The sequence below is a fragment of the Sciurus vulgaris genome (genome assembly GCF_902686455.1).
Source record: "Sciurus vulgaris genome assembly, chromosome: 4".
Classification (NCBI taxonomy): Eukaryota; Metazoa; Chordata; class Mammalia; order Rodentia; family Sciuridae; genus Sciurus; species Sciurus vulgaris.
Window position 1 is genome coordinate 46,933,775 of NC_136464.1, and position 14,665 is coordinate 46,948,439.

The window sequence follows — 14,665 nt, forward strand, 5'->3', positions numbered from 1 at the left end:
GACAGTAATTTCATTTGCAGGACAACTTACAAGGAATTTATTTTAAAGCCAGGTAAAACCTAAAATATATGAGACATGCAGAAAGTGCTGGCCCCAAATAAAATGAAATAAATGTGTTAGGGATGGAAAACTCAGCTGTTGTCTCTCTCATATTAATTAGGTGGTGACAGGAACAACAGCCTGGGGATTTGAGTTTTCAACCCATCTTGGTCTGCTCTCAAAGATGCTGCTGGAAGTTTCTTCCACCACAGTGAAAGTTATCACATCATCTCCCCTGACACATCACTGCTCAGTATGAAGCTTTCATTTGGATAGAGCTTCTATATTGTCATTTAGCTAACCTTCCAAAAATGCCAAATGATGGCCATACGGAAAATCCTCTCCCTGTGTTAAACAGAGGTTTAGTGAAGTCAAAATACTTTAACAACTTCACATAGCAAAAACTTGGTTCTGCTGAATCCTGATAGAAATAAGGTAATTTTGATGATATTTCATTATGGTTGAAAGTGACTTAGAGTTCAGAAAGCAGGGTTCCTCCATCACTTGATTGTATCCACCCAGTGAGATAGGCAAGCTGGGGAAGTTAGGGAGCTGAGCTGCTAAATTGATATTATGAAACACCTTGGTATAATGGGTGCTTTCCTTGGTATAATGGGTGCTTCCTTCTTCCCAGAAGGAAGAGGCTGTGGCAAAAGTGTCTTTGCTGCTGCTTAATCCAAGAAAGCAACCCCAGAGGAGCAGGCTAGAGAGAGGGTGAAGCAGAGGAAGAGCAAGAACAGTGCCGTACTCATCTGGACACTGCTTGGTTTCCTCAAGCAGGACTGGATTGGTCCATCTTATAGCACTATAGAGGCCAAATGAAGAGCTGGCTCTCAGAACAGGCCCTCTAGGAGAAAAAATTAAGAAGAACTGACCAACCACTGAGCTAAGGTTCATTGCATGGGCACTAAGCCACAGCTCTCCTGTTGTATGCCTTGGCAGCAACAGGGGGTGAGCAACTGTTTTAATCAGCTTTGTCACTGCTGTGACTAAAAGATCTAACAAAAAACAACTTTAGAGGAGGAAAAGTTTATTTGGGGGCTCATGGTTTCAGAGGTTTCAGTCCACAGACAGCTGGCTCCAGTCCTCGGGACTTGAAGTGATACAGAACATCATGGTGGAAGAGTGTACTGGAGGCAAGTGGCTCACAAGATGATCAGGAAGCAGAAAGAGACTCTACTCACCAGATACAAAATCTATACCCCAAAGGCACACCCCAGTACCTACCTTCTCCAGTCATACCCTACCTGCCTTCAGTTACTACTCAGTTAATCTGATCAGGGGGATTAATTTGCTGATCGAGTTAAGACTTTCACAACCCAATCATTTCAACTCAACTATCTTGCACTGTCTCTCACGTGCGTTTTGGGGGACACCTCAAATCCAAACCATAGAGCAGCCATAGTATCACATGGCTGAAAATAAGCTCATGCTCATACAAGGCTGATCCATATAATGAAGAAAAGCAGAGCCCACATGAAACTGATTACAGTGATGGTGGCTGAGGGGAAACGAGTGGCCAAGGATCTGAGAAACAGGTGAGGCAGGGGAAGGGAGGACCTAAGAGATGTTTGACATAGCCACCAAGTAAGGTAAACCAGTTCCCTAATGTTCCCAGAGTCCATTCACCTTTTTATGCTCACCGGGCACAATGCTGCAAGCATAATCAAGCCAATAAGTTTCAGGGATAGGGATATGAACTCAGGTCTCCTTAACTCTAGATTGTTATCATAATCTGCTGTCTCCATGTATATGTTCTGAAATGATTATGCACAAGAGGACACCATCACACCATCACCGAGCATAATTGAGGAATAATTATGAGAGTTTTCTTGTTAACATGAAGAACTTACTCAGATTAAGTGGACGCTAGGATCCAGACAAGAACAATGAAGACAGAGCAAATCATTTCAGTAAACTGCATGCAGAGAGCATTCTAGAAAGCAAAAGTTCTTGTTGGATGCCTAAAAATAATTCTTGGATTTACAATTCACCCAGGTCTTGGGCACAAATGTAGGAATACACGAAATCACCACTTCAGTATTGCGAAACTGCAGTCAATATATATGATTCAAAAACAGGGTAGGGAGTAGCAGAAGAAAAGGTTCAATAAGGAAAGCAGCACAGAATCCATCACCTATTCTGGAAGCCAACTGGGGTCAGGAGTCTTAGGTTATTCCAGTGATAATACCAAAGAAAGCAGTGAATTCCATAAGCAAAGCAGCATCTACATCCTCCACATCCTCCACAGAAATCCTTTAGAATTTTTCTTCTATTATCTCCATGGCTTTAAAAAGAGTGAGAAATAGGAAATAACTTACTAGAAAGCAGTGCTGATTATATTGAAAAACTTTCACAAGTGCATTTGTTAAACAGACATTTATTGAATGTCTACCACACCACATGTTAAAGTCAGGGTTCGGCACTAGAATTATTTTGGATTATTAAAACATGATCCATGCACTCTAAGAGCTTAGTTTAGGGCAGCCGTGACAAACAGGGTGCATCTTCTGAGGTCATAACTAGATTCTCCATGAAACAGTAGCATCAGCTAGTAGCAATTTCTGTCCTGAGTACTGGGATGTTTCCAGTAGCACATATGCGTGCATTCCATATCCCTTGAGACATATTGATGTGCTTGCTCCTCTGAATAGTGGTGGATCTTCCATAAAGTCGTTGGGATTTGAATTGGGGAGTTCTTGTGCTGAGTTCAAAAAGAAGATGCCCAAAGAAACTTAACTATGATAAGGAGAAAAACAATCATTCAAATAATAGGTGGTAGTCTGGTGGGCTGTCCCTTTGTCCACAGGGTTCCTGTAGCAACTCTCCCCCTGAAACGGTGATAATTTCCTCCTGAAAGGTTAAAAAAAAAAAAAAGTGGGGGGAAGAAATTCACTTAAAATCAGGAAAGGGATATAAACATTCACCAGACTCTAGTTCAAGACAGAAAGACAAAGACCATGGATGTGCCTACTTCACTCAAATTTCTAGAAATAATGGAGCAGGGGCAATCTGCTTTTAAAACAAAATAAATCTTTAAAGTATTGGAAAATAAGAGAAGCCCACCAACAGAATGAAAATGTGGAAGAATCTATGGAAATCAAGAGATGTACTGCATGAGCTTGTCAGAGAAGTCAAGATAGAACAGGGGCTAGTGCGTGCTGGAGACAGGTGGGGAATTTCAAACAGATTGGGGAAGCACACAGCTCCCAGGGAGGCCAAAAAGACCCCCAAAGCTCAGACTCCACCACCCCCAAAAGATGAACTCTTCACTGTTAACTCCAACCCCTACGGCAGGGAGAGACTGGAAAGAGAAACTGCATGCACTCATAGATAACCATGAAATTTAAAGTTGGAATATCACCTCATGGTCCCAAATTTATAAATATTTAAAGACAACCATTATCTTCTGTAGATAACTACAGAAGAAAGATGCTAGGCTGAATAATAGAACTAATTCCCAAGAAAATATCAAGTTTATAAAACAAACAGAAGGAGCCTTTAAGAGATATGTATTAACTTTCTCAGCAGAGTAAGTCATCCATGAAACAATAATGGGCTACTATATTTTAAAGAGAGAGAGAGAAAGAGAGAGAGAGACAGAGACAGAGACAGAGAGAGATAGAGAGAGAGACAGAGAGAGAATGTGAATGAAAAGCATGATCATTTAAATTAAAAAGAAAAATTTCAGTAGGAGAACCGAAAAGCAGAATGGACCTAACTAAAGAGCAATTTAGAAGCTGAAGAAATGGCCACATCAATAAGAAAGAGACATCTAAATAGAAAAAAAAAATTGACAAAGGATATGAATAGATGATTCACAGACCAAGAAATTCAAGTGGCCATTAAGAGTATGAAAAGATCCTCAGCATCAGCAGCAATCAGAGAGATGTGAGCTAAACAATAGTGAGGTACAGTGTCTGCTCATCTGATGGAAAAAAATTAAATGACTGAGAATCCTCAGAGTTGGCAGCAGTGTGGGAAAACAGCCTCATACACTTTTGGCAGGAACATGAATTGGCAGCATGTTTTTGGAGGACATTCTGGCAGATCTTTTCTAATTAGCATGTGCATACTTTTCTCTCCAGCAATTCCAGTTCAGGGGATCCGTCCTAGAAAAATACTGCACATGTATTCATAGCAACACTGTGACATATACATAGTGCTCAAGTCTCCGCAGCACCGTTCATGATCTTGAAAGACCAGAAGTTGAATGAGTGGACATAAGAGGAAAATGGATAATTAAGCTGTAATATACATCCGTACCATGGAATACCACAGGGCACGTACAAGGATTGGTACATGTACTGGGATGGGAAGGTCTCATAGTAGTGACTCAGTAACTTACAAGTGTCGGGCATACTTTTTCAACACTTTCTGTGATATCTCATTTAAACCTCATAGTGAACCTAAGAGGGAAGTGCTATGATTAAACCCATCTTACTGAGCAGGAAACTAAGACACAGATGTTTGAGTAGTTGCCCAAAGTCACATACTGTAATGAAGTTGGGATTTACTCAGCACTCTGACTCCAGTGACCATGATTTTAAATACTACATTCTATGATGTTTTACATATAGTTTTAAAAAATCAAGTTGCTGAGCCACATGTGAAAAATGTATGCAATTTCTATGAAAAAATGGTGTATTTCTTTATATACTTAAGTTTTGGTGTTACTGCCTGGGAAATACTTGGATAGCTACATGGCAAACTGATTATTCATGGTGTAGGATAGAAATTGGGATTGAAATGAATGAAGTCTGGGGTTTCTACAGCATTTGATTTTTCTTAAAATGTAATCATGCATTGTGTAATTAAATTTTTCATTTATAAAGCTGGCCACCCAATCTCCACCTGGACATGGATGCTATCTCTCTGCAGTGTTAAAAGTGAATTGTCAGTCTCAGAAACTGAGCTTTGGAAGAACATAAAGACCTTTAGAGACATCTGGTCTGGGATTCATGTACAGAAACCTGTCCTGAGAGATGGGCATTTACCCTTTGCTCAGATCGCTTCCAGAGACAAGGAGCTCATTGCTGCTGAAGTAGCTTATGTTGGACAGGGAAATAAACACCAGGGTTTAGTGGGAAGAGCACATGCTTTAGAGACAGACAGCCTGAGGCTTCACTCATGGTCTCAGCTGGTCCAGGCCATGAGAACTGGCCAACTTTCTCATCCTCTCTGGCCTTGGTCCTGATCTGTGAGCTGGGGCTAATATGTATCCCTTGCAGAGCTGTAGTGAAGATTCAATGAGGGCATGGATGCAGAACAGTGGGCTCTGTGCTTGGAATGCAGAAGGTGCCAGTACCTACATTCTCCCTGCCTTTGTCCTTCCTCTGGTTGTGAGATACTCTCTCCTACAATCTGCCGTGATCTTCCACAACTCAGCTCTTGAGCTCTCAGAATCCCTCCATCCTGTCCTTCTAGGCCACTGATTTCCACCTCTGCCTTTCTCCCAGTTACTACTGATCCCAACAGCCACATAACACAAAAGCGGCTTCTCACTACATGCATTGTTTGGAAGACAACATCTTTTCCAAAGTAGGCCTGTGGCAGGGGGACGAATGACAAGAAGAGAAATGTGACACAGGGACTTTCATAACCCTAGTTACAGATCACAGTATATATATGATCTCATTTAAGGCTCACAAGATTCCAGGTAAGCATTATTTACATCCAGGTGCCTGGTGTTGTGGTTTGAATGTGTCCCCCACAAAATCATGTGCTGAAAACTTAATTGTCTTTGTGATGCTATTAAAAGGTGGGACCAGTAAAAGCCTCTGCCAGTGTGAGTGAATTAGTGGCTTTATCTCAGGAGTAGTTTCCATATTTACAAAAACAAAGAAAGGAACAAAACATGAGCTCAGCCCCCTTTTCTCCTACTGCCTCACCCTCTCTTGCCTTTCCACCTTCTGCCATGGAATGATGCTGTAAAAAGAGTCTCCCCAGATGATGGCCCCTCAGTCCTGGACTTTCCATCCTCCAAAATTATAAGAAACAAGTTTCTGTTCTTCATGAATTACCTAGTTTGTGACATTCTGTTGTAGCAGTGCAAAATGCAGTGGGACACTTGGTCAGGATGCCAAGGTCAATAAGACTGAAAGGTCAAGGTCACACACACTGCAAGTGCTAAAGCTGAGGTTCAAACAAGAGAGGTGGCAATTCCACTACTAAGAAAGTGTCCTTAACCATAGGGCTGCCTGTTACACCTGAGCCAACTCTCAGAGGCTGCCAGAGGCCTGGCTAGAATGTCTTCAAAGGAGCATTCCTGAGACTGAGTCATGAGTGTGCAGAGAGTGTCGTGGGCCACCCCTAGATGTTCACCATAGGAAGCACTGGGCTACTTAGGTGAGAAGAGGACCAGAGAGAAGGGCTACAGATGCACAGGAGAGTTATAAAATGTGACAGAGCATAGAATAGTGGACCCCAGAGCCTAGCCTAGACCACCTCTGTGCTCTTCTACCCTGTTGTTCTAAGTGTCTCTGAGACCCCAGAGCCCCATGAATTAGCACCTGCAGTCTTGCTGAGCTTGCTCTGGTTCTCTTTAGCCCAGGTTTCCACCGATTTCATATCCCAACCAGCATCCCAAAGAGGGATACCTTGTGGAAATCAATGAGATCCGTGAGTGTTGCATGGCGATTGGGGTCCACTCCCAGGAAGCTGTAAAAGTCCCCAGAGGCATCCACAAGAAAGTGCTTGAAGCCTTTCTGCAGGCGGTAGGAGAGGGTGTAACCCCAGATTTTCTCACTGACTCGGATCAGGAATGCTCCCTCCGTCATGTTCTCCAGGAGATCTTCTGCATTTTCTCGGCTGATAATTCCTGATTGGAAAAAAAAAAAAAAAGTTGGCCGGTTCTGCACCTCCTTCCCCTCCCTCCCTTATCTGTCCCTGCCTCCCACCCAGCAGCTCAGCCCACCACACCATCTTGGGTGTGGACAGGGGAGGAGAAGGGCCTCTGAGGCTGGCCAGCAACCCCCTCCTTCTGCAGTCAAGTGTCTTGGCCCAGAGCAACCAGCTGTGAGCCTGGGCACAGTTTCTACCAGGACTAGTGTTGAGCATGCTTTCCTCCAAACTAAACCACACTCATTTAGATTAATTGGGTAAGCAAGGAATTGTTAATGAGCCCGGATTAGAGCATCTATTGATTACAAATGCTCAACAGCATGCACTGCTCCGTGGAGAGCCATAGGGTCCGACTTTAGTGACTGCACCAGAATGACTGACGACCACAGCCACACTCACCTCTCTGCCTTTCTGGGGCCAAAATGAGAGCCTGGAAGCAGTGTTTTCCCTTAAAGGAAGAGAAAGAAAAAAATCTTCTTCCAAAGACTTGTGCACATTGGGCACCACATTTCTTCATGGGGCACAGAAGGAAGCTTCAGTCCCATTCAAGGGACCATTCTGAAGAGTTGACATCCTGTGCCACACGGTGTCACAGCCCTGGGGAAGTCAGGCCTGGCAATGCCTGGAGAAGCTCTTAGGGAGCTGCTCTTATCTGGGTCAGATGTTCAGGTCATGTGTTTGGTGAGGCATGCTGGGGGGCGGGGAGGCGGGAAGGATGGGTGCAGAAGAGACAGATTCACTCCCCACTCTGCGTTTCCCTAACTATGGGATCGCCTGCCAAAGGGAAGTCCTCAGCTGCTCCAAGTGTCCCCTGACATTTAAATGATCATACACCAAAGTCATATTATGGCTTTCAAGTCAGGCAAAGAATTCAAGATGGTTTTTAATATTGAGGCTAGAGTGAAAACATAGCTGTCACTATCTGCTATTTTGGAGACGCGCACAAGGTCCCTTTGCACACCCACTCGCTTGCCCTTTGCATACCCTCAGTGACAAGCAGGTTGTAGGAGTAGGTGGGCTGCTCACCTCCATGACGCTGAGAGGCATTTCACCCACTGCTGAGTCCCAAGTGCACCCCCAAGTGCACCTGCAGGCCACTCCCCTCCCATTGCTCTCCTACACGACATGTGCACACCCCCAACTTTCCTTCTGCCCGAAGCAGAGGACACAGTGCAACCCACGCTGTCGAGTGCTTCATCTTTTAAACATAGCCAACGTGCTTAGGGACAACCAATGGCCTCCTTCCCAGGACTCCTATCAAAAGGCAATTTAGCCAACCACCCCTCCCCTCAAAAGCAGGCCATGCAAGAGGAAAACTATGCCGATGGAGGTAGGAGAAGGAATGGGGAGCCCTTTGGCCACAGGACACCAGAAGAATCACACACAGCCCCACGCTGGAGGATGCGTCCTTGTGCCAACCCCTGGCCAGCCTTGGTGGCTTAGGTCCAAGAGGCAGAGACAGCTAAAGAGGACCAAAAGGTAAGGTCCAGGATCTGTCAAAAAGACTCAGCACAGTCCTCGCCCACCCTTCTGCCCCAACACCAGAGGACCTGACCCTAAAGATGGCTGCAGACAGCTTCGTTCCTTTTGGATACATACCCGGAAGAAGAGTTGCTGGATTATATGATAGTCCTCTTATTTTTTTAGGAAACTCCACACTTTTTTTCAAACAGCTGTACTCATTTGCACTCCCATCAACAGTGTGCAAAGGTTCCCTTTTTCTCAACAATACTTTTTATCTTTAGGACTTGACTTTCTCATATCCAAAATGGACCAGAGCACCAAAATGACCATGTCCTGTCTCCCGCCCATCTGATACCCTCAAGTGGCTTCCTACTGATTTCCAGGGGATCACAGGCCCAGGAAAAGCGGAGACTGGGCTCCCCACACCCCACCCTACCTGCATCTTTAGACTTAGAGCTAACCTTCTTTGGGCTGAAGTCTGACACTTTCTCCCAGTCCCCACTGTCCCAGCTGACCCTGACTCATTGAAGGCCCTGCTCCTCTTTTCTCTCGGGGAGGACAGGCTGCTGTAGCCTATGCTCTCTATTTTTGCGCAAAAGATAATCCTCTAAGTAGCTGAATTAGAAAAAGGTGCCTCTCTGAGCCCAAAGAGCAAAATTCACAGGTTGACTGAGAGAGAAGGTACCTGCATATCAATGCCCTATTCTCTCTGACAAACGTCCTTGGAAGGGTCCCTTTATTCAGTGTACAACCTGCTCAACTGATCACAAAACCATTTCTATCCCAGGAGACTACATTGAACATTCTACCTTTGGGTTTTCACAATATCCTACCAAACCCTCTAGGAGTAGATTAGCAAATAGTATATGACTGCTCAAGGCTAGAGCCTGTGGCAGCCATGAAAGCACAGGCCGAGGCCTCCCTTTGAGAAAGTCTGTTACAAGGGGCAATGTCGTGCCCTACAGGATCCACTATGGATCCACAACACAGTCACTGTCTAGACACAGGAGGAACTAAAGCCACCATTCCTGCCCAGTGTGGTACTCCTCTGTGGGTGATCTTCACTCTGGGGCTCCCCGTCAGCCTGACCTGAGCTTCTCACCTGAGCGTCCTTCCCCCTGTCCCTCAACAGACGCCATGCTTGCACCGTGTTCAGAAGGCTCTCCCCACTTTCTCCAGTCCCATGTCCTCGAGTCCCCGACAGGCATTTCCTTCCATCAATCCCTTACACCTCTGTTTCCCAGAACACCTGAACGGAGACAGAGACCTTAAATCTTATCTTCATATCCTAAGTGCCTGGGACGTTGGGAAGCATACTTGTGGGAGGAGGGGTTACTAGCCAGGACTCAAATCCTGGCCCAACATTTGTCCCAGAGGTCACCTTGGGCAGATCTCCGAAACCCAATTAGGTTACCTCCCCTAGTAAGTTGATGATAACTGATAGCAACACCTGCATCACAAAGTGGTTTGAGAATGAGGTAAATGCATGAATGTGCCTAGCATGGAGCCTAAGAGTATAGCAAACATCCAACATGAGATATCTAGTTGCATGGCACACATGCGTTAGCACTGGGGGCCCCCTAGTGCTGGTGGCAGCATCCGTCACAGCTCGGCCACGTTTTGCTGATCCCACCCCTATACTCTCAAACTCATGCGGAGTGATTTCCTCTGAAGGGGCCCCAACCTCTGTCCATGGGCCCCTGCCTGCACCAGAAGTCTAGTGGGGCCAGTCCTAGGAGACTCTCCAGGTGTCTCCAACAGTAGGCATCTGTGCATTCCCCTCCACTTCCATACTTGACTAGAAATCAAAATTGTAATTTGACACAAGACGAAAGGTAAAACAACCTCATAGTTCAGGAGGCAAAGAGCATTTTATAGAAAACTGACCCCCAAGAGAATCAATGTGGAAAACTCGCAGGGAGAAGCCGTGGTGTTCTGCCGCACCCACTTTGCCCTCCCATCTCGCTCTGCCCTGGGATCTCAGCGAAGCAGAGAGAGGCTGGGAAAAAGCTCTACTCCCAGCCTCTTCATCCCACCTTCTTTATCTGAGCACACACCCCTCCTGGCTGAGGGAAGAAGGAGGGCCTCACCTCCCCACTTCCAGCTGGGAAGGGACCTCTAGTGGTCTGGCTAGAGACCAGGGCCGGCTGAGGGGTGTGGCCTGACCAGCTAGTGCTTGGGTGGTTGTTCTGGAATGAATGTTAGACTGTGGTTTAGGATCTGAACTGTCCCACAAAGGATCATGTATTGAAGGCTTGGTCCCCACTCAGGAATGGTCTAAGGTGAGGCTTTGGGGAAGTGATTGCCTCACGAGGGCTCTGACCTCAGTGGATGAAAAATTTGATGAGTGGGCAGAAACTGTAGGAGGCGGGCCAGCTGCAGGAAGTGGGTCTTTGGGGGGGCATGCTCTTGCTCGTGTACCCAGCCCTCTCTCCTCTCCTCTCTCTTCTCTCCCCACCCCCCCCTCCTCCGCGCGGCTGCCACAGACTGAGCAGCTTTCCTCTGCTGCATCCTTCTACCAAGTTTCTCCCTTGGAGCTGGCTGACTGAAACCTTTGAAACCAGGAGCTAAAACAAATCTTGCCTCCTAAGTTGTTTCTTTTGGGTATTTTATCCCAGATGAAAGTGTGAATGACTTGGGGTATAACTGCAGATTCTTTCTGAGCCAGTTCTCAACCCTGGACAACAAAAAACACATTTTTCCTATAGTTCCCAATAATATTTTGTCTCCTTCCTTCTTTTCTTCCTTTTCCCTTCCTCACTTTGATAGATATTTAATAAGCACTATCTCGGGGCCTCATGCTGGGCCCCTGGGACCAGCAGGAAGTGAGAGCCAGGTTCTGCCTTAGGAACCTCTGATTGGACAGAAATAAGGATTGGCAGTTTTTTTTGTTGTTGTTTGTTTGTTTGTTTGTTTGTTTTTTAATAAAAGCCTATGCTATGGTTTGGATGTTGAATGTCCCCAAAGGTTCGAACATTAAAAGCTTGGTCCCCAGGGTGCTGCACTTGGGAAGTGGTGTGGACCTTTAAGAGATGGGGCTAGTGGGAGGTGCTGAGGTGTTGGGGGCATGGCCTCCAACGGGATTGTGGGAACTTGGTTTCTCACTCTATCTGCTCTGACTGAAGATGTGAGAGATTTGCAGGGACATGCACTCCAGCCCATGGTCATCCATAACCTTGAGTGATGCGGACAAGGGACAGCTCTCACCAAGCCTGAGCTATGTTGTTTGGACTTTAAACCTCTAAAAGTGTGAGTTAAATAAGCCTTTTCTCTTTATAAAGTTAACTGCCTCTGGTTATTTCATTGTAGTAACGTGTAACTGACCAGTTCAGGTGAACTGTAACCAGGCCATGTAGGTGTGGGCTCGGGTGCCATGATAGCACCTAGGGAAGGCACCACCCACCTTTGGAGCCCTGGATGGAAGTGACAATTAGATGTAGAACAGAAAATTTAAAGTAAAAGGACGAGACAAAGAGGGAAGTTTGAAAAGGCATTTATAGAGTCCTGGTGCCTGGAGGCAGGGCTAAGGTGGGAGCTGGGCAGTAGCAAGACACACAGAGGTCAGCAGTGGTCAGCCCCAAAGAGGTCTCCACAACAGGTAGAGGATTCTGGACTTAATTCTGAGGACAGTGGGAAGCTCGTGATGTTTCCTAAACAGAAAAAGGACATGAGAATGCTGCAGCATGGAAGGCAGACTAAAGGAACACAGAGCAGAGGCACTGAGCCTGGGACTTCATCCTTGCCCAAGGAATGCTTCATGGCCCCATTTCTACAGGTGGATGCTGGAAGCCGCCTCTGCACCACCATCCTCCCCAAAATAGATTCCACTGAGGCAGAAAGGCATGAAGACATGCTGAGGGTCCCAAGAGAAGCTGAGGTCGCAGCCAGCCCTGGGCACTAGCTGGGGCCACTGTGACCCTCATCTCATATAGTCTTCCTAACGGTGCTGTCATCATTGGGTGTCAGCTGAGGACTCTGAGGGTCAGGAAGACAAGTGACTTCCCAAGCACACAGAATGGCCTATCAGGAGGTGGAGTCAGGGTATGAACTTGGGTCCTCGGACTCCAAGTGCCCTTTGCTGCATGCCATGTCATCTCACGCAGGGGGCAGCAATTGCTGTGAAGGCACAGAAGGTGGGAACTGAGGAGACCTGTAGAAGCCAGCACAGCTCTGTGGAGGTGCTGGGGGCTATGAGGTGGGCCCTGAAGGCTGGGCAGGCTCTGTGAGGACAGTGAGGGGGAAGAGCTATAGGCCTGAGATGAGTGAAGACCGACATGGCACATCCATGGCCACTTATACAAATGTGACATGAAGGAAGCTTAATCTAAACCCCAGGAGGCCCAGAGACATGGAGGATGGAATGGTCTAAGGACTATATGCTCTAAGCCCCAAAGAGGGAAGGGAGGAGTGGGGCAGGGAGGAACAGGGAGTGGGGGAGAGGAACAGGAAGGGGGAGGGAAGGGGCAGGGTGGGGAGAAGGGAGGGGAGGGGCAAGGAGGAGGAAGAGGAGCAGGGAGGGAAGGGGAAGGGGAAGGGCAGGGAGTGGGGAGGGGGAAAGGAGGGAGAGGGAAGGGAGGGAGGAGAGCAGCAGGGAGGGGAGGAGGAGCAGTGAGAGAAGGGGGAGGAGAAGGGGAGGGGGAAGGGAGAAGGTTTTACTTAAGTCACAAATGGCTGAGAACCATCAAAGACACATAATAATGGAACTTCCCAAAGATACTCAGTGTCCCCTTTTGACAAGCAGAGAGAAAAAGCAGATTTCCTAATAAAGAATAAGCAATTAAGACCTATGGCTGACTTCTCCATTGCAATACTAGGAGCCAGAGGACATCAGGGTAGTATTTTCGGTATGCTAAGAAAAAATAATCATGTTTAATAAAACTATCAAGGAGAAAAGAAGACTAAAGACATCTTCGGAAAAAAAGAAATTGAGGGAGTTGATTACTAAAGCTAATTCTAAAGGATGTACATGAGGAAGAAGAAAAGTTATCCTGAACAAGGACTCTGAGATGCCAGTGGGAATGGCAAGCGCAGATGCTGTAGGTTAACCTAATTTAAAGAAAAAACTTACAAAATGATAATAATGAATGATTAGAGGACTTTAAAAAGATAAAACTATCGTATTGGACAGCATCTTAGCAGTGGAGAGTAAGATGCTTAGAGTTTAAAAATTCTGTTTGTTTAGGATAAACATATAGATTAACCTGATAATTTGTTAGTTGTACATGTTAAATTACCTAAATTAACCACTAAAGCAGGTTTTGAGTGTATATAATCTCCAAATAATAGAGGTGGAAAAAAATGGAATGTGAAAAAAAAATTTTAATGAAGCATGAAAAAAGCAAATATTGAAAAAAAATACACTCTGATTCCATTTATATTAGGTCAAAAAGCTCACAAAGCTAAACATTATAGAGCTTGGGAATTAATATATAATAATAATAAATGAAGCAAAGTAAGGATGGGCAAATGAAGCAAAGCAGTCGGGGCAGGGATTCTCCCTGGCGGGAGGGAGAGGGCAGTGACAGCTGGAAGCACAGGGTCACCCAGGACAGCTGCTGCTCCACTCTTCACACTTTCATCGTGCCACACTGTCCCTCGTGCGCACTGTGTACCGTGCGCTGTATGCATTCGATATTTCATATTAAAAATACTTTATCCTTCTTGCTTTGTAGCTTCCCACCCATTGCAAATTCCCACATGTTGTTGCCATGGCATTTATTCAAAATCATCGCTGTCCGGTGGGAGCTGGGCAGGTGACCACCAAGAGCGAAAGAGTCACTAATGAGTTCTAGATCTCCATGCCAGCTGCCTTGAGCATGGCTCTCAACCTTGCTGATGCCCATGCCCCTCTCCAAGAGTCTGACTTGACTCATCTGGGGTCCACCACACATTCATATTGTTTAAAATCTTCTAGGTAATTCTAATACATAGCCAGGTTTGAGAGTCACAGAGCTAGTAGCATCCCAGGAAGCACTGCACAAAACAAAAGAAGAGGCAGCTCTGTGGATAGGAAAACATTCTGGCCCCTTTCTCATTGGATAAGATCAAATCACAATATTATCCACTAGGGAAAGGAGGGCACACCTGTAATCCCAGCAGCTTGGGAGGTTGAGGAAGGAGGTCATGAGTTCAAAGTCAGCCTCAGCAAAAGCGAGATGCTAAGTAACTCAGTGAGACCCTATCTTTAAATAAAACACAAAATAGGGCTTGGGATGTGGCTTAGTGGTCCAGTGCCTCTAAGTTCAATCCCTGGCATAAAAAAAAAAAAAAAAAAAAAAGGAAAAAGAAAAAAGAAAAAAAAAGAAAAGAAAGAAAGAAA

General features: G+C 45.7%; 1 protein-coding gene across 10 annotated transcripts in view; it reads right to left on the reverse strand.

Annotated features, from left to right (window-relative positions):
* Nucleotides 1-433: 433 nt before the first annotated feature.
* Nucleotides 434-14,665, reverse strand: part of SH2D4B (SH2 domain containing 4B) — a 107,191-nt gene continuing 92,959 nt past the window's right edge. For all 10 annotated transcript variants that reach the window (XM_079136085.1, XM_079136087.1, XM_079136089.1 and 7 more), the window contains 2 exons: nucleotides 6,639-6,859; nucleotides 434-2,892 (listed from right to left, as the gene is read on the reverse strand). In XM_079136085.1, the coding sequence (XP_078992211.1) occupies nucleotides 2,800-2,892; nucleotides 6,639-6,859 (314 nt within the window). In that variant the 3' untranslated portion in view covers nucleotides 434-2,799. The remainder of the gene's footprint in view (nucleotides 2,893-6,638; nucleotides 6,860-14,665) is intronic.